The 21,530-nt window shown below is 29.8% G+C and overlaps 1 protein-coding gene across 4 annotated transcripts in view; it reads right to left on the reverse strand.

Moving 5' to 3' along the window:
• LOC129980990 (unconventional myosin-X-like) overlaps positions 1-21,530 on the reverse strand; it is a 197,687-nt gene that overhangs the window by 31,130 nt on the left and 145,027 nt on the right. For all 4 annotated transcript variants that reach the window (XM_056091564.1, XM_056091563.1, XM_056091562.1 and 1 more), the window contains exons 4-15: positions 17,550-17,693; positions 17,181-17,289; positions 14,903-15,477; positions 11,411-11,560; positions 5,131-5,223; positions 4,953-5,027; positions 4,808-4,858; positions 3,039-3,278; positions 1,609-1,754; positions 1,122-1,239; positions 742-897; positions 317-428 (exon numbers count right to left, since the gene is read on the reverse strand). In XM_056091564.1, coding sequence (XP_055947539.1) covers positions 317-428; positions 742-897; positions 1,122-1,239; positions 1,609-1,754; positions 3,039-3,278; positions 4,808-4,858; positions 4,953-5,027; positions 5,131-5,223; positions 11,411-11,560; positions 14,903-15,477; positions 17,181-17,289; positions 17,550-17,693 — 1,969 coding nt within the window. The remainder of the gene's footprint in view (positions 1-316; positions 429-741; positions 898-1,121; positions 1,240-1,608; positions 1,755-3,038; positions 3,279-4,807; positions 4,859-4,952; positions 5,028-5,130; positions 5,224-11,410; positions 11,561-14,902; positions 15,478-17,180; positions 17,290-17,549; positions 17,694-21,530) is intronic.

Below are 21,530 nucleotides of genomic sequence, written 5' to 3' on the forward strand. Positions count from 1 at the left end.
TTTTTTCTTCCCCTATACTGCATAAATATACATTAAAATATTTAAAAAATTATTAAATATTTTGTGCATATTTTTTAAATTTAAATACAAATTAATGATCCAATACCATTTTTTACCCAAACTCAAAACAATTAAATGATTTTGTGAAAATGGATTAGCATAAAATACTCCCTTTCATATTTACATTAAGTCCATAGTTTTTATTCAAAAATTATTACAATGAAAGGTAAAAATGAAGAAAAAAAAAATTACAGCAATCAACAAATTATTGCAAAATTTAATTGAAAATATTGAAAAAAAAAAATGGATACTTTACATTTTCTACACACATATCCCCGCCAAATTTTCTGTACTATAATTGCCATTTGTACCATTAAAACTTTTCTTTGGTCTTCCAGTGGCTCATATATACTTCCACGAAGAAATACCTATAAAATAAAAATGATTGATAAATAATTACATACCATTTGTTTTATTAAGAATTTAACCTTTGCATTTGGATATTATTTATTGAATAAAAAGAGACATGAAAAACTATTACGAATGAATACCAAAAGCAAACATTTGGCAGTAAAAAGTTAAATTATCAAATCTACAAGTAAATGGATATACAAAAACAACTCACCTTAAATTTTAGATCAATAAATGGAAAATTTCATCAAAAAAGACAAATTTTCTGGCAGTTAGGGTATTTTCTCTTTGCAGACTGCTTAATAAGTGAAAGTAAAAAGTATTACTTACTTTTGTTTTTCCAATTTGCCATTCAGTTGTTGGAAAATTCATCATAGTCAACATTGCCCGAACAGCTTGTACTGGATCATCAGGAAGTTTCTTTGTTCTAACTAAACATCTGTATCTTAAGAGAAATTCTTTGAAAGTTGTATGTATAGGAAAGCCCTATCAATAGCAAAAATAAAATTTTAAATAAAGAAAACAAATAACAAAATATGCAAATGAGTATTTGTACTGAAAAATATCAGATCAGCTTCTTAATTTACCATAAAAGTACTCACATAAATTCATTCATAATCTGTGAATAAGATTTTATAAAAGTTTAACAGCTTTAAAATAATTTCTAAGCCAGGAAAACAGCAAAATAATGTACTAAAATAAAAACTCACCTCTTTTCTAATCCGAATAATATCTAACATGCCCAGATAGCGTAATTGAGTCAAAACTTGTTGCTCATCATAGTTATTAGCAGCCTTCTTAGTGTTTGGTTTTATACAACGTACATACCTTTAAGAAACATTTCATAATTTTATGCTTATTACAGAAAAATAATAACTAAGACATAAAATGGACTTTAGTGTGGCTAATTCTAACTTTCAATTTAAAACAAACCAAAAGTCAGGAGAAGTATAAGATTCATATACATAATCAGGATGATTTATCATGTACATATTATTTTACAGACTAAATATAATTAATATCCTTTAAATATTAAAATGTTTAAAAAGAGCATTCTTTTTAATATAAAATTTCTCTTCATTACATATTTCTTACCAAAATATATGATTTTTAGTATATTAGTATTAGCTGAAAATAAATGATGGTCTAGCTGAAAATAAAACTAGTTATTTTACAAAGAATTAAATGATATCTCACCATGGATTTGTAGAGTGCAGCAAGTCAACAAGTGCAGTAAGTTGATGTCGAAAAGCATCAGCAACAGTCGGTTTACCCTTTGTCATGGTTCTGGATATTGTAGCTGCTGTCTTCATCAGTCGATTTGTAGTGACACTTAATAGATCCTGATACAAAAATGGTTATTAAGAGGAAAATCAAAGCAATGCTTTCACTGATAAAATCAAATAAAACTGTCTATTAATCTCAAATTTCTAAAAATTATTAATAACATCTTGTCATTTTCTTAATAAATAGTAAAAGAAATGGTTCAATTAAATTTCATACATTCTTTTTCAAAGATTTATATTTCTTTTATAATATATATAACTTTTTTTTTTCATGGCAGGGACATGATATTTAATTATTAAAAACAATTATTATGGTTTCTTTTCTTCCTCTTTCACAGTTCACTTTTAAAACATTAAGCCTTTGCATAGAATGAATTAATATTATCGTTTATATCTCTTGCTATAACGATTTTTTAAAAATCCCACACTAAATACCTACACATAGTATGTATCTTAATATAAAAGAGAAAATTTGGAAATCAACATGAAAAAATAATTTTAATAATCATATACTTAATTTTACAATACATCATTACACTCACAAAAAAAATTAAGTATAGACAATTATAGTTAATTTACAGCCAGTAATTTCTGATGCAAAAATTGTTATAAAAGCAATGAACCTACTCAATCAGCATTTATGCATTATTTTTTTGTAAATAGTGCTTAAGGCATTTGTCTACCTACAGAGACAAATATTTGATAAATCTCTCTAATGAGCAATTTCAATTAATATTATTTTTTAAGAACTCTAGAATTCTTATTCTAACCCAAAATACCTCCAGTAGAAAGACAGTTTATTGGAGTGAAAAATTCCTTAAAATATATATTCCAAAATTCCTATAAAACATTATGAAATCAAAAATATATTATTTGTACCATTCATGCCTTCACCCACAACTAAAATGAAAAAGAAATAATATTTATTTAATTATTAAGTGGTAGATTTATGAGCTTCTCAATATATATAGAATCTTTTCTTTATTTATGATTCCAGTTTCGAGATTCTGTGGAATTTACCACGAATTTACATTAGGTAGGTAGAAATAAAAAATAAAGTGTTTAGATATAAAGATTCAAATATGGTGTTGGTTAAACAAAAAAATATTAGGATCATCAAAATGTACAAAGCCAAATAAGGGAACAAAATATTTTATTCCATTAAAATATAATAGCAAAACATTAGTATCTCACATATTAGTATCTTATTTATGAACAAGAAATTTGGGTATTTACTAAAGTCCTAAAATCAAGAATTATAGATCATGTAAAAAAATATTTACTTTTTTTATAATAGCCTAATACATTTTTTAATGATACATCCTGCCATTAAATCATTACCTGAAACTTTGTAAGCTCTTGAACAAAAGAATTGGATGACTTTTGCATAAGTTCGAACAGTTGATCTTGTTGGGCATCTTTGTTCTTTTCCAGAAAACCTTCTACTGTATAAACAACTGCCCCAGCATAGTGAGTGATACCAAATTCAGATTCCCAACGACGTCTATCATCACCTTTTAGGTAATTTTCATGGTACTCAAATTCTTGATGCAACTTAGTTACATAAGTCAAATCTGTGCCCTGTTGGAAAAATGGGAAATTGTATAAGAAAAACTGCAGAAAAAGAAACTGCATACAAAATAGTTTCAAAAAATACATAAAAAAAATAAAATAACACATATAATGGAATATTGTATATCATAAACTTAATAAAGAAAAAAAAATCAAAATTATAATGTTACATATTGTTTCAAATAATGCAGAACAGCATGACAAGCTCATGAACTCATATTTATATTAAAATCAACTTTAAATATTAATTTTAGCATTCATATCCAGTTTCAGAAATTAAAGAATATATTTAAATTTAAATATTACATTTATAATTGATTATAAAATTTCTCGTATTAATTACATAAATATTTTCACCAAGCTTGCAATATCCATTTTTTGAAATTACTAAATCCACTACTTCACTGCTTTTAGACTAACAAAATTTCCTTAAATTAGACTAATTAAAACTTATATTTAAAAAGAAACTATGTAACTTAATTTTGATACTTTATTCCATTATCATAAAAATGCTACAAAATAAAGGAACACAAGCAGAAATTGAGCTTTATTATTTACTTACTCGTAGCATAACAAATTTTAATTTTAATGAGTTAGTGCTTTCTAAAAAAAGTATATCAATATTTTTTTTCAAAGAAATATTTGAAAAAACAAGAAAAAAGGTGTTTTTGCTTTATTGTCCATAAACACAGCTTGACATCTTTTACTACTTCCTCTTAAAAAGGCAATTATTCTTTAAGGGATATTTCCCTATTTTATATACCTAAGAGGGTGAATGAATTTGTCCAGAGTTATAACTATATGCTGATACATTTATGCCTATCATGCAGATAATCTGGAATATTTGTATTGTGTGCGAATGACAAATAAATCAAGAATATGGTTAGCCTTTTGCTTTGATAAATGATCTCAATTCAATTCAACTGTAGAGCAAGCAACTTTCAATTATAACGAATCTCTCACTGTATCCATGAGAAATTGGTTACCAACATTTAATCACTTATTATATAAACCAAGCAATTTTTAATAGCTCTTTTTGCAATTATATCATCTACTTACAAAACATTTCAGCTAATTATTGGTAATAATCAAATAACACAGATTACAACTTAAAATTTTATTTTTAAAGTTTAAACATAAAATCTTATTTTTTAAAGAATGGCATTTTACATATTAATGTAAATTATTTCACATAATAATAATACTTTCCCTTTATATCATGAATAATGATATAGTGTATCATTTTATCAACTATTTTAATATAACAATTATCATTATACAGCAAAATTTTACATTGAAAACCAGCAAAATAATTGTTCTTGTATAATTTTCATATTACATGAGAACTAAACTCAAATTTTCCCAACTTAATAAAATTTTATAAAATTGATTTAAAGATTATATTTGATATATTCTAGTAAACCCAGAAATTTTATACAAAGCAAACATGATTGTTTCTACAATTCATAGACAAAATAATAAGGTGAAATTTCGGTTATTGAAATAAACAAAAGAGCATAACTTCAACAAATACTTACTCCTGGCATTCGACATTCTTCAGAAAGCAACCTTAATACACATTTTGGAGGCTAGAAAAGTATAAAAAAAAAAATGTAATATCATGGCCATTTAGACAACCTGAAAATTTAACAACTATGTAATTTAATTGAGTTTAAAATTTACCTTTTCTAGTAACTCTAAACAAGGAGTATTGTCAGTGAATGTGATGTGGGAGTACACAATACCTTCTTCTTGGTACTAGAAAGCAAAAATATTTATTATTACCATTCACTGAAATTACAAATATTATAAATAGAATGGTTACAGTAATAAGTTAACTAAAAGAATGAATATTACTTACAATTTCTTGTTCCAAAGCAAAAACATAATGGTTAAAAAACTTGTGCAGTTTCTCATTTGTAAAATTAATGCATAGTTGTTCGAAGCTATTTATCTGAAAAACAGATATAATAAATATAATATTCTTAAAAAATATTTTTTAATTATTAAAAAATTCTTAAATAAATACAAAAATAGCAACAAAAAATATTAATCTCAGTATGAAAACACTATCAAAAAATGGTTTATACAATTAAGCCTTGAAATTGTAATTTATAGAGAACAGTAAGAAAATAAGATTTGAAATTGACTATTTTTAAATTCATATTATTTTATAGCATTATTATTTAATGAAAACTAAAGAATCATTTATAAATACACAAAAATAACTAATTTATACTTATTAATAAAGTCAACTTTCATACAAAAAATAACTGCACATGAGAATTTAAAATTATGAAAATTTTTAAAGGTACAGATGAAAATAACTGTCATAGTAAAAAAATTAAGCATTTTATCAAATTAATTAAAGACAAAATTGTTTTTGAATACAGCAAAGAAACTTTATTTAATTATTTAAATTTTTAGATAATAATCGAGCTAATTCCTTTTAAAATTAATCATTTACAGAAAATTAAAAAGTGCGGAATTTTCAATACAATAAACAGCACATAAATTATTTGCACAGAACTGAAAATATTTCATACATGATTATGGACAAGATGCATCAAAATGCATTTAAAATTTCCAAGCATTCCAAAAATTTCGATAGAATAATCAAAAAACATTTTTTATTATATAAATAAACATATGTGCAAGTTGAGGTTCGAACTCGCAACGTTAGGGTTCATAGCCGAGTAACAAAGCCACTAGACAAAAGTGTACACTCTTCTCCGGAAGTTGTTAGCTGGCTTATAATGTTACCACCACAACAGTCCCCCACCAGTAAGTCGGTAGAGTTTATCGCGCCAGTTATGGCGAGCAACGAACGTGATTATCGCGCCAGGCGTTGTGGCGAGCGACGAACGTTGTTATCGCGCCAAGTGTTATGGCGGGCGACGGCGAGCGTGTGTGAGTGGTTGCTGCCGGTAGATGGAGCCACGACAGCCGAATGAAGGATGCGGTTGTTCAGAACCAGGGTCACCAATGTGCAGGTTGAGGTTCGAACTCGCAACGTTAGGGTTCATAGCCGAGTAACAAAGCCACTAGACAAAAGTGTACACTCTTCTCCGGAAGTTGTTAGCTGGCTTATAATGTTACCACCACACATATAATAAAACAATTCATTTGCATGAAATATCATATCAACATGTTATATATAAAATTTATACGGCACAAGATAATAAGTTATATTCCTAGATTTCTCTACCCCAAATAAATTTTCATATTCCTTTTAAAATCACCCCCCCTATCACTATAATCACTATTTTGGACAGCGGATGGAAGTTCATCAGAAACTTGCGCAGGTAGAATGGATTATATTCTCTTGTTGACAAAGTTGGCCTTATAGAATAGATTATATTCTCTTGTTGACAAAGTTGGCCTTATAGAATGGATTATATTCTCTTTGTTGACAAAGTTGGCCTTATAGAATAGATTATATTCTCTTGTTGACAAAGTTGGCCTTATAGAATAGATTATATTCTCTTGTTGACAAAGTTGGCCTTATGATACTGACAGGCTGCCAGAAACATTTGAAATTCTTATGTTAGATCTTGAGAAAGACAAAGAAAATGATGATTGTGAAAGCCAGATTACCAAACAAAGAAAAAAAAAATTATCCTATAGTTCAGAAGTACTGAATGAAATCCTAGACGAAAGAATACAAATAACTAAGAATAATTCCAAAGTATCAAATCATTTCTCTGAGAAATGGATCCCAAATAATTTTGAAAGATGTAGCATCAAACCAAAAGTAAAGGACACACGTTGTTACGCTTATAAAGAACGGCGTCATACTTCAAAATTTTGTGAAGAAATCGAGAAAAAACTTCAAATACAGTAAGAATAGTTTATAGAGGATTCATGCATCGACAATAGACATCTAAAATGGCTCAATTTAAATTCATGGACCTTAGACAGTGGGGCAACTGAGCATATGTGGTTATATAGAAATAAATTTTTTAAATTTAAAACCCCTTTTCCTGAATGATCGAAGTAGAGAATTCAGAAAAGTTCGAAGGAATTGGAGACATACTGTTTTTGCCTAGTTAAAAATATAGCACTGAAACACTAACATTAGAAAATATCTTATAACTACCTAATTTAGGTGAAAATTTACTTTCTCATGGCCGCAATGAGGTCAGATTTTATACAATAAGCTTTGAAGAAGCAAGAGCGATTGTTGTAAATACAAATCCTATCATATTTGCTTACTGATGTGGAAGACTGCATCAAGTGAAAGAAAAATCTCAAACCATCTACCAAGCACAATCAGCGACTGAAGAATTATGGCATAAAAGACTAGGGCACCTTCATATAGAAGGAATTATGACACTCAACATAAATTGTAAAACTTTGAATAGCTTGTATTTTGAGATAAATAAAACTAAATAATTACGAAATAAGCAAAAAAGGCATCAAAAGCACTAGAAATTTTTCATTCCAATGTTATTGGACCTATTGTTTGAACTACCTAGTGCTTTTGTGGATGATTACTCTCGGTTCACAGTTGTGTAGCCAATGAAATCGAAAAGGTTTGATGAATACAGAAGAAAAGTAGAAAAGATTCTCAGCAGTGATAACGATGGAGAATAGATAAGTAAAATGTTTGACTGCATAGGATTTCAACATGAGAATTCTGGCAAATGAAACTGCCAAGAACTCGACAATAAATTAACACCGTTGAAAAAATTAACCCAACTGTCTTAAAAATGAACGCTCCGATTGCTCATTCGATCAGAAGTTACAAAATTATCAGTTTAACAGACAATTTACTTAAATTATCTGTTTCAAATACAGCAAGTAGTGTTTACTGCATCAACTCAAAGATAATCAAACTCGGCAACTGGATCCAAAATCACAAAGTCGTTGATTGTAGATAATTGTTTCGAAGGAAATATAACAAGACGAGGAACATTTTAAAGTTCAAGGCAAGAATACCTGTAAAGAACTACTCTCAGATTCCTGATGGATATTTTTTACGAGAATTTTTTAAAAACTGTTTTATCAAAATCAAAACTATTCGAATTATGCTCACATTTTCTATTGAAGTGGATTACAAGCTGCACCAGAGGGACATTATTACAGCATATTCTGAATAAAGATATATAAATGAATCAACCTAAAAAAAAGGGAGGAACATATAGTTTGCTGTTTGAAGAGAAGTTTATATAAATTGCGATAATCGGAAAGAATGGAATAGGTGTTTAAATGAGTTCCTGAGACAATTTAGACTGAAACACTCAATTGTTGATCCATGCGGTTATTATGATCAAGAAAAGTGAACTTATTGCTGGAATATATGTTGATAGTTTGCTAACACTAGGGAAAAAGAAGGAAAAAAAATCTGAGATTTCAAAAGCAAAATAAAGAAAAGTTTTGAAGCTTAAGATTTAGATGAAGCAAAACATACACTATATGCCAATAAGTACTTCGACACCCGTGCAAATGAAGACACGTGAGGTTCTGACCTACGTGATTGCTTCTGTATTTAAATATCGTGTAGGAAACATCATTAGCATTAGTCGCATGGAAGATGTCACGAAATTCAGAGTTGTCTGACTTCAAGAAAGGCGCAATTGTCGGATATCATAGAAATGGCCGATCCTTAAGGGGCACCTCATTGCAAAATCGATAGTGGCTTTCGTGATTACGGTGAGTGATGATTGTCGGAATGTGCTTCCACCCGGCAGACCACGGAATTAAGAGATGGAGACTGAAGAGTGCTGTCCAAAGAAATTCGGAAAACTAAACCGATGGCCCACATACTCCAGGAGTTCTAACAAGCATTTGGGACGGTTGTTTTGATAAATATCATCCACAAAGTAGTACATTAGCTTATTTTCTATGGTTGTACTGCCGCCCATGAGCCATTGATTACAAAATCAAATCGCACTGCTCGGATGAGGTGGTGGAAGGTAAGTCAAAATCGGATCGTAGATGAGTGGTAACAGATTCTCTGGTGTGATGAATCCAGGTTCAATCTTTACCTATCGGATAGCTGAGTCTGAGTTTGGCGTATGCATGGAGAATGCCTTTTGAAAAAATGCATTACGCCTACAATAAAGTTTGGCGAAGGTGGAATTATGGTCTGGGGATGTTTCTCGGGATTTCTGCTGACAAAGCAGAAAGTTTTTCTGGGGATTTACTGAGAAATTTCATCCTAATTCTTGGTAAACACAAAGCCAACTCCTATTCCACTATTCTGGACAACAATGTGCTTCCTACGTTACGGCAATTTTACAGAATGGATCCCTGTTATTTCCAGGATGACAACACCACTTGTCATATTGTGAGGTCCACCATGGATTGGTATAATGACCATGGGGTATTTTACAGAATGGATCCCTGTTATTTCCAGGATGACAACACCACTTGTCATATTGCGAGGTCTACCATGGATTGGTATAATGACCATGGGGTGAGCCAACCTGTCAGGGTCCAGACTTGGATCCCACAGAAAACCTCTGGAACTAGTTGGATCGCCGAATTAAAGAGAAATCGGTGATAGAACTCGGAAAGCATGCCCCGGGTTACAGCTGTAATTGCCTCAGGTGGAGACCCTACCAACTATTGAATATGAATAAATTGTGTTTATCTCTTTTATCACAGGTGTCAAATTATTTATTGGTAGATAATGTATATTGTCAATGGAAATTGATAGAAAATTAAGCGGATCACTAACTTTAGATCATTTATCCTACACTAAAGAAATCCTGAACACATTTTAAATGGAAAATTCTAAAGTAGCATTAATGCCATTGGATCCTGAATGGCATAAAATATCTTCTTGATTTCGAAAGAATAAGTGTGCCCTTCAGACAAGAAATTGGCAATATGCTAGCTTGTGGTACACAACTAGATCTCTCTTATCCAGCAACATATATGTTAACATTTAATGAATACAATCCCGATGAATGCTGGAGAGGTGTAAAACATATACTCGGAAACTCAAAAATACTAAAAAGATTTTCTCTAATGCTGACTGGAGCAGTAATGGGTACATCATTGGATTAGTAGGAAGAGCCCTTTTGTTGAACAGTAAAAAGCAAAATTGCATAGGTCTTTCATCTTCAAAGAAGAGTATATCGCCATGTGCCAAATAGCTAGCTAAAAAAGTTATATGGATAAGAAATATGTTGAGTGTCTTCAGGTGATTCATGTCGAATATCTGTGTTTGGTGATATTGATTCACAACCATGTTTAAGATATTCACGACTCTAATCTTAAACATTGCTCAAAACCAGACAATTCAGAAAGTAGCAAGCACAATGATTTGAGGTATTTCTTCTTGTGGATCTTGTTGAAAGAAGTGCATTCATTGACTTACGCCTACATATCACTGAAAGACAATGTGGTTAATATGCTTCTCTATAAACAAACTTTATGTAGATTTAAGTGTGATTATTGATTAGTAATGTCTTTCCTGTACTAGGCATATATCAGCAAAGAGGAATGGGGGATTAAAATTATATGTTGATATATTCAAATATCATTATATTATATATTTATACTACAAGAAATAGCAATGCGCTTTTAGTTTTGCGTTTTAACTCTATTTAGTTCCATTTTATTTTAGCCTCTCACAATGTAATATTTCTTCTAGTAATATGTTATTTTTAAACAGTTCTTTTTATTTATATTAAATATGTTTTGTCTTATACACTTGGACATTTTATTTGATTTTAACAAACACATCTAATAGCATCTAGGTAACAACTTCCATATAAAAATTGACAAAATCGATACAGTGGCATTGGCTAGAGGACTAGTTCTTTAGTTTTGCCAATTATTTTAATTATATAGAAGTGAGCAGACAGCCGATCGATGAAGACAGCTAATCTAGTATAATTACTGATTTTCTATTTGAATGATAAAGAAATGGAAAAACTTGTAACTACCCAAAACAAGAAATTTCAATCTGAAGGTCTGGGGAGAAAAATTAATATAATATCTGTATTTTCAGATTTTAAACAATAATTAAAGTAAACATGAATGCAACATTTGCATTTTTAAAGCATTATATAAAATTACATGCATAAGTTTATTAAGTAAAATGTGATAAAATATGATTCATTTTGAGCATATATTATAAATTTAAACAAATAATTTATTAAGTGATCATGTGTAAGTATACTTACATCAAAATTTTCAAAACCAAAAATATCTAACACTCCAAGAAATCTTTCACTGTCTTGGCCAGGATTTGTACAAGTATTAATGTAGTTGACTATCCAAGCAAATGTTCGCGAGTACAGGGCTTTAGCCATAGCATGCCTGTTTTCTCGTGCCTAGAAAATTGAAAAAATCAAATTGAATTAAAGTTAAACAAGTCAATAGAAGGAGTTTGTAATTACTTCAAGTACAATTTAAAAGAATGATCTAAACTTATTAAATTCGTACTTTGAAATTTTTTATTAAGCGAGACAAGATAAATATAAAATTCAAATACGCTGCGAGGGTAGTTCCATAATATATGTAATGGCGCTTCGCGATCCTAAGGTCCTACTAGTATCGTCTAGTACTCGCTATAATACATCAGTATCTAAAATTTATATTGGAATTTATGGTTCTAGTATGTGTTTATTAATATCTTTATCATGAGAAAATGACTAAAATAATGAAATTCTCGAAAAATTAACCAAATTATTTGCTTTCTTGCAAATAAAATCTTTTTCTTATTATGTTAGATAATAAGAAAATAATAATCTTCAAGCAAATATAACATTAGAAATTATTACTTCAACAGAGCTTTCAAATGGTTTACTTTCTATATATATATATATATATGTTGTTGTTGTTTCTAATGGCACTTGCCATGGACAAGCCCGCTGTCGAAGACAGCCGATTTAAGCCTCAAGGGGAGCGTCTCTTGTTTCAATAGTAGCGCCATCTAGGGCCAAGAGTACGATTTAGCTACACACACGTCACAACCCTTTTTACGGGGTGGACTTCATTCACGCATTTCATTCACTCAACTACAGATCGTAATTTAGACCTGAATAAGAGAACGATCACCCCTGATCCAGTACCCCCAGTGGTATTACTCTCGACATGGAGGATATTATATATATATATATATATATATAGAAAGTAAACCATTTGAAAGCTCTGTTGAAGTAATAATTTCTAATGTTATATTTGCTTGAAGATTATTATTTTCTTATTATCTAACATAATAAGAAAAAGATTTTATTTGCAAGAAAGCAAATAATTTGGTTAATTTTTCGAGAATTTCATCATTTTAGTCATGATAAAGATATTAATAAACACATACTAGAACCATAAATTCCAATATAAATTTTAGATACTGATGTATTATAGCGAGTACTAGACGATACTAGTAGGACCTTAGGATCGCGAAGCGCCATTACATATATTATGGAACTACCCTCGCAGCGTATTTCGACTGCAAGGCAATTGAATCTTGGGGACACTATAATACGTAAATGCCACATTTTGATGCACAAAAGTAAATTGTTACTACCCAAAAGACCATGGCATGATTGTGAGATACGGGAAAATAGGTACTGCTGTGAGTTACTGATTAGTCCATAAAAGTACAAACATGAAGAAAAATATTGTCTGTACGTTAGACAGGCGATTTGCTTTTTCTCTTCTTTTGATGCAGTAAATTAAAGAACCCGCTTACATTAAACAACGTGTGTATATGATTTTAACCATAGGAAAATTGTGTATATATTAGAAAGTGGCAGTCCGTTTAGAGACTTTGGTAACAAATTTGGAATTGCCACAAACATCGCAGAATGATTGTGGAAAAGATTTAGTGAAACTTGAACAGTTATTAAATGTTATAAATTTGGACGATTAGACAAAACTAATCAAAATAAAAGTTGTTATACTTAGATAAAGAGTAGAAAGGAAAAAAAACTTAATAAATGTTATCAGATCAGCACAGAAAATACAGACAAGTAGATCCAACTGAATTTAATGGTAAAAGTGGCTGTGTAGGTTTGTTTCCTTGCAAGTCAAATTTGTTACATCGACTTATGGATTTGTTACAGAGAGAAAGATGAGTGGAATAGTAGATTATTGCAAAAGTAATGATTAGCAGTGGGAAAAGTATTGTTCGAGGATGAAAGTCGGTTTTGTTTTTTGTCCGATCTGAGGAATTGCATGCTTTCTGTCAAACCTTTGAAAGTTGGCACCATTAGAAGATAATTCTGTTATCCATGCAGATTATATTGCTGAATAAGCGTTTACATTTAGTTTATTTTACATTCAACTGCACCACTGCATTTTAGTGGAGCAATTGAAACTGTTCCATATTTGTGGACAGAAATACGATATCATCATACACATATACCAATAATCTTGGAAGTGATATGATATATCGAATAAAGAGACCTGCTTTCTCACCAAAACATTGCTCAGCAAGAAGCAATCTTATTAATATACTTCTTATGCGAGAGTGGCATGCTTTACCTTATATCTTCTGGATAATCTGATATATAAAAGAATACATGCAAAGGATGACACAAAAGTATTACAGTGAGAAGTTGATTCGTATACTAAGGTTTCATAAATGAAATTCCAATCAAATTCTTATGGCCGTTTTTACCTCTCCACAAATTATAAATTGCTGTTTTATTTCCTGAATATTCTCGTGAATTTCCAATTTTCTTTGCATTATATAATTGTTTTAGATTTATCTGCACATTGCATACTGTTACGAATCTGTCATGTTGCTTCCCAACACAGATAATTCCATCATAGGAAAGATAGTTTTAAGAATAATTCTATTAGTTGCAGATCGGAGCCGAATCAATGATCCTAGGGCTCTGGCAACAAAATGGGTGTTGCTAGACTTTTCTGGAATTTTATTCATAGAACCAAAAGAGGGGGAATTATGCTCGATTCTTCGAGAACCTTCTCTGCTCTACTTCGGAAGCTATAAAAGGCCGGTTGCCCAATGCGAAGTCAAACGTATAGTAAGTCAACGACGAATTAGTTGAATCAGTCAAGCGAAGCGCAAGCGTTGAGTGGAGCTCAAGTGATTAGTGGATTGAACCGTGCGCCGAATCTTGGAGATAAGTATTAAAGCAACATGGAGTCGTGTGTTGAGTAGCCAGTCGTATAATAGCGAGTCGGCAGTTGGGTACAGCTAAAGTGAAGGAACAGTGGATAATAACAGACGTTTGGACAGATCTTAATAAATAGCTAAGAAGATTCCCTCCTCCTGCTGAGTTCTGTCTCTGGCCGCTATGTGTGCTGTTGCGGTTTTTTACAATCAATTACTACTTGTGGGCTGCTGTTTGTTGTAAGTGCTTGTGTAAAGCTCGAATGTGTTTTGTCGTCTGTGTATTCGTTTCTTCGTGTTATTGAGGGTCTGCTGACTATGTCATCATACACCCACTAAAAGCGAATCCGTTAAAACTTTTTTTTTCTTACAAACTGTTTCTGTTATTTAATTTTGGTAGTTTAAAGAAAATCTAAAATTAATCATCAAAACGTTTATTAAGTTGATAAACGATTAAAAGTTGGGCCTCATATCTGAGGACACAAAATAACCAGTCTCTGATCTAATTAACAGAAAGACACAAAACATTTGGTCACAGATAAGACCAAAAGCCATCTTTACGTATATTTGAAACTTTTCAACCAAAACTTACTTCACTTATTTTGAGAGGAATTTCCGTGACGTTGCCCCGGACGTTAATCTGACGCTGGAGGGAAACCTGAGTTAGCTCATCTGGCATCAAACCAAGAAGAGTGGCAACGGTCATGATAATTTCCTCATCTTCTGACGTTAAACTGCACCTCTCTCCATCCACATCTTGAAAATTCAGATTTCCAAGCCAAAGGATGGAACTAAGTACACTAAATATACCATCACACATTTCGGTGGGCACGTTTAATACAGACATGGCGAGTCTCAGAGCATCAAACATCGATGCATCTTCGACGCCCTCGATTTTGAAACAGTTGCTTTGGTTAAGGTATGTGTAAGATTCGGCAGTTCCAATCATGAACTGTTCTCTCAAGTCCCTGTTCCGTTGCGCACCAGCAACGAGTTGGTAGAAAACATGGTAATTTCGCTCCCCCTTAGACTGGAAAGTGATGCGAGATTGTTCCAGAAGGTAGTCTTGAATAATGCAGCCTTTAATTTGATACCTTGAATCAAAGCACACTTGGATGAATTTGCCAAATCTACTGGAATTGTCATTTCGAACAGTTTTTGCATTGCCTGTAAAAAAACAGAATCACAAATAAATAAATTGAAAACGTGTCTTTAAAAATAAGGAGCATTGCTAATATAATAAATTCGCTTTAAAAATAAAGTATTTAAACTTTTTCTTTTATACTTCATACACATAAAAAATTATAATTTATATATAAATTTTGAATTTAAGATTAATTTCTCTAAGCCGCATAAAATGTTAAAAAACGGAGAATGAAATGTTAAAGGATTTCAAAGAGGGGGGAAAAAACCATTACAAAAGAAAAAATCAAATGTAATTGTTATGCAATTCATATAAAACTCATCTCAAATAGAAGAGAGGAAAAGGGGCAGAGATATAAATTTTCCAGATCGATCAATTTGAAATCACATTATGTAAATATGATACATTTAAATTATTTTCGCTACTTGTTTTTTTTAAGGCCCCCTCAGTATATCATAAAAAATACACACCGTCGCCAACTTGGCGATTGGAAGCTCGACTTGCATATTTTAAAGTAATCTGAAAATCGCCAAGTAAATCCGAGGACGTAATATGCATTTTATTATTATTATTTTTAAAAAAAATCTAGTTTACTTTGTCGATTTTTAATTAAAGAGCCCACAAGAATTAAATAATTCTTTCAGATGGCAATTGGCGACATTCTTAAGTGTTTAGTTTGGCAGAGGAAAACTATTTACCATTTCTCTACTAGCAGCATGCGATCTATAACTAAAAGTATGTCATAAAGCTTGACAATGCTCATGAAAGCCTTAGCTATTAAAACACTTTTCCCTCTCTTGTAATATAAATCCATGCTTGATCTCGTATTTATGTTATAGCAGTTCTATCCCATGATTCACATATAGAAGGACATTGTATTTTGTAACCCTTATATAAAAGAAAGAAAATCTTTCCTCCATTCGGTAAAACTACGATGAAATTCTTTGAATTCAGTGAAACAATTAACAACCAATTTTTAAAAAAAGATTTTGACACTTCCTGCTTTTAAACAATAATAGCCACACAAAAAATTGGAGGAGGGGGAGGGGAGAAGAAATGAGAATGCCAGCTGCTAGAATTTAAATTTGAACTGTTAAAAATTTTCGTGTAAAGCGACAATTTAAAAAAAGTTTTTTTAAAAAAAACTTAGCCAATTACGTTCGAGATTTAAAAAAGTTTTCATTAGAACGCCCATTGGTTGTTATATCCGATGGGGTATCAATATTTTTTAATATAATAAAAATTGTTAATGCGGATAAATCCACACAAAAAATTATTCAAAAGATTAAATAGAAATGTATGTTTTTTTTTTACGTTTAGCGAAAATACGACGATATTGATGAAAATTTGGTATCGTGCATTCAAGTCTTAACTCAAAACAAACATTGCACTTAAAAAAATTCTACATTGAATTTTAATATTCAGGATTTTAAGATACACTGAATCACTATTAAAATTACCAATGTGTCAAAATCTATGGCTGTAAGCGCAATAGATTTCTGACAACACACACAGTTTCACCTCCTTTTAAAAGTATAAGTCAACTAAATGAACTACTTATTAACTATAGTCCAAAACATGACTCTAGTAGACATTTAGAATCAACTAAATTAAATAAACAGGTCATAAAATAATTATATAACAGAAATTAATTAAATATGAATAATTTCTTTCCCTCACGAACAAAATTAGGAGAAAAGGAGGGTTGAAAGAAAAAAACAATTACCAAAAGCTTCTAATATTGTGTTTGCTTCAAGAATTTGTTGCTCAATCCACGTTGAGATATTTGTTGTGACTGTACACAAATACTGGAGAATGAATTTAGTAGTTTCCGTCTGAAATAAATTATAAATGAAAAATAAATAAATAGCTAAATTTAATATCTGTAATTTCATTGTATAAGCATGGTTATTCACAGATAAATTCGTTAAAAAATAATTGAAAATACACTTAAAAAATGCAACTTCAAGAAGAATTTTTTTTAAATGCATACCTTGAAGTAATAATTAAAAGGTAAACTGTACCAAACAACTAAAATATAATTTTTAAAATCTAATATTTCAATTGCTTAATTTAAATTTTTAGAAGTCTCTACCTTTCCTGCACCACTTTCACCACTAATGACACAGGCTTGATTTGCATCTAATGTTTGAAGACTATTGTATGCAGCTTCAGCTATAGCAAACACATGAGGATCTTGCTGGCCAATTTTTTTGCCGCTGTACTGAAGAACCCAATTCTAAAAACAAAGTACCATTATACCATCGCAATAAAACACATATAAAAAAAAACAATCAGTTAAAAAGATGAAGAAAAATTTTTATAAACATTTCTTAAACAGAAATATTCTAAGTAAATTGCAGCTATGAAGTTCCATCGAAGCTCCATTTGAGAATAATATTCGGCCGCCAATGGTGACTTTTATTTTTACGATTTGTCGCCAAATGTGGTGAGAAATGGTCAATAACTTTTATACAAACCTTAAAATACGTTTATTACCATTTCTTATAGCCTTACAAGATGGCGGATTTTTGGCGAGTTTTTTGATAGCTGGCACGATCCTGCAATGTTTAACAAGAAACAGGACATAATTTCTAAGTCTTAATTCCATTCATTAATATATCTTTTTATTAATATTAAGAAATTTTCTTTCGTATATCATTCAATATGGCGTAATTTGTTAATTAGCACTTCGCTATTTTACGGTTTGTTTTTGACGGGGGGAAAAAATCTACTTTTTTGAATGATAAAAAAAAAAGCATGTTTTTAAAATATTTATTATTTTCTACTTTTTAGCTCTAAATATATTTCCTAATTCACAGTTACAAATATTAAGGGAATATTTGTAACTGAATTATATTACCACCCTCGTGAAACTATTACACGTCTTTGTATATGGAATCATTCGCACATCATGTCATTAGTTATCTTTCATATGGAATCAAAACTTAATTAAAATCAAGCTATAATTAAATTTTGCGAATATTAAAATGTTTTAATATCAACTAGAAAATAAAAGCTGCGCAAATTTAATACTGCGTTTAAAAGAAAAACATTGTAATTTTTTTTAGAAAAAATGTAAGTTACGTGTAATAAAGAAAATAAGTAATAGTGAAAAAAAAGTAATAACATGTTTTCTATATTAAGAAAGAAAAACAATTCTGAATAGAGAGGAGGGGATGTTCTTAATAAATGAAAATTCTTGAATATTATAAAAATGAATGCAATCGATCAAAATTTCAAACTATTTATTAAAATTTCACATAATACGGCTTTTTTGTGGACAGAGCACATATCCCACGAAGCAGAAAGGAACGCAACTCTTTAAACGTTTTCTTTCAAAAATATGCCAACAGCCAGAAAATTGATATCCAGCATAAACAGCTTTTGTCATTAGTTATCCTCGAAAACCATCACAGGGTCTGAATGCATAGATATATATTGCTTTTTCTTCTCCACATCGTTAATATTTTCCGCCTGATAAGCATTCTGTTTTTTGCTTTGCTTCTCAAGAAGATTTTTTCTTTTCTTTTCACTCCTTAGCAGTGTGACGTCTAGACATTTGCTTCCTTTCCCCTCCCCCTTATTTTGGTTATAAAATTTATTCATTGGCCTTAACCTCCAGTTGTCAATTTATGGTTTTCGGGTAACGTATTATTGGGCCACGGAGTTAATCCAGAATCCAAGTCAGGGAAGTGTCTTCACCAAATGAAGAAAACTCATTAATTGATCTTTCATGTGACAGACTCTTATATTGTGACAGTTAAGTAATAACATTTTCTATTTGTTATTTTGTTTTATTAATTTATTAACAACATAATTTGTTATATTGTTTTATTAATTTATTAACAACATAATTTGTTATATTGTTTTATTAATAAATGTTAAATAATAAATGCTAATAATAAATGTTTATTAATAAATGCTAATAATAAATGTTTATTAATAAATGCTAATAATAAATGTTTATTAATAAATGCTAATAATAAATGTTTATTAATAAATGCTAATAATAAATGTTTATTAATAAATGCTAATAATAAATGTTTATTAATAAATGCTAATAATAAATGTTTATTAATAAATGCTAATAATAAATGTTTATTAATAAATGCTAATAATAAATGTTTATTAATAAATGCTAATAATAAATGTTTATTAATAAATGCTAATAATAAATGTTTATTAATAAATGCTAATAATAAATGTTTATTAATAAATGCTAATAATAAATGTTTATTAATAAATGCTAATAATAAATGTTTATTAATAAATGCTAATAATAAATGTTTATTAATAAATGCTGTTATATTGTTTTATTAATAAATTTGTTATATTGATTTATTAATAAATTTGTTATATTGATTTATTAATAAATTTGTTATATTGATTAATAAATTTGTTATATTGCTTTATAAATAAATTTTTATATTGTTTTATTAATAATATATTTTAATTCGTTTTAAAGTAAGCATTACTGATTATTGACATATACGTGCATGTAATATATGTGTGCATTAATTTTTTTCTATATATAATTAGTGGGTCTCAAAGTATTTTCACATTAGGTGACCATTAAACCTAAAAAAATCGGGAACAGCTGATCTAAACTATTTTCGATTTGAAATAATTTAGATTAAGTCTCTTCTTGCAATTTAATACAAATCATTTGGGAAGTTCATCTCCTAATTCTGAATCGTAACTCGATGACAAAAGCCATATTTAATCAACCTTTACTAAACATTTCACACCGCACTAACTGCCGAGTGATCAATCAACGAAAGATTTAATGCTCGGCAGATCTGAGTATATGGCAGACCCAAGTAAATCGGGTTTTCCAGCCAAGACTATTTATCGTTGTGGGTGAAAATATATTTCGGATAAGCTATAACGACATTTAAGCAAGTTTTTTTTTTTTTTTTTTTTTTTTTTCCCCTTTACTTAGAATATACAGGTGGTTATTTTAAATCATGAACTAATAGCAAATTCTTAAACCCTTAAAGATCGGTAATATAAGCCTAAATGGAAAAGTGCTTTAAATGAAGAATGCTGGAATAACATGAAAATTATTCTTCATGTTAATCGAGATAATAAATATATTGTTATAAAAACCATAAATTTTTTTTTGTTTAAGTTTTTACGCAATTTTCCGTCTTTTTAATCATATTTAATAAAATATATCTAATACATTAATATTAAAAATCTATACTTATACGAATAAGAGACTTATGGGGTTTTGAATTTTCTTATTTCAAAAAATTTCAACTATCGCCTCTACTATTAAATTATGATGTTTTACAAGGCTTTCATTTCATTTTCCAAGGCTGTCATTGAAATATCCTAAAACAATGAAATTTAAAGCTTCAGTGAGACTTTTCTTAATGAAAAATGAATGCTCACGATTATTTTACTAAATATGACCAAAAGAAATGACTAAATTAGTTTTTTTTTTTTAAAAAAGAGGACCATTTTTTTTAATATCATTTATGAAGTTCCAGACCATAAATAATAATTCACTTCACTTAAAGAACTTCCTCGTTTTGAAAATGCATGCATTTCTCTAATGGTTTAGAAATGGTTATTAATCTATCATTAGAATAGACACCAGTATATTCAGATTTGACATACACTATGCTTACAAGGCAGTTCCCAAGAGATGTGTTTTTCGCACTCAGAATCTTCTGATCAAGGAAGCAATAGCTTATAAAGGTAACAAGTTTCTTGATATCCAGAAAAGATAGACAATTTACTCTATCAGTAAGGCTCTTTACATGATTCGCAGACTTTATTGGAGTCTTAATTGCATTTATTAATAACGGAAGAGAGGCCTCACAAAATAAAATTCGAAAATTAATTCCTTGCGGTCTATCAAGTGTTTATAAATAGGAATATTGTTAATCAGATTTGCAGATTTAAATTACGTTAATTTTCTTCTACTTCACTATCGATGAAAATTTCTAATTGCGCAAGTCGTCGTTTCGTCGCAATTTCATCAATATCAAAGTCCCAAGTATAAATATTTTTCAGCTAGCAGCTAGCATATTCCATATAAATATGAAAAGTATACATATAATAA

Source organism: Argiope bruennichi, chromosome 8 (genome assembly GCF_947563725.1).
Source record: "Argiope bruennichi chromosome 8, qqArgBrue1.1, whole genome shotgun sequence".
NCBI classification, from domain to species: Eukaryota; Metazoa; Arthropoda; class Arachnida; order Araneae; family Araneidae; genus Argiope; species Argiope bruennichi.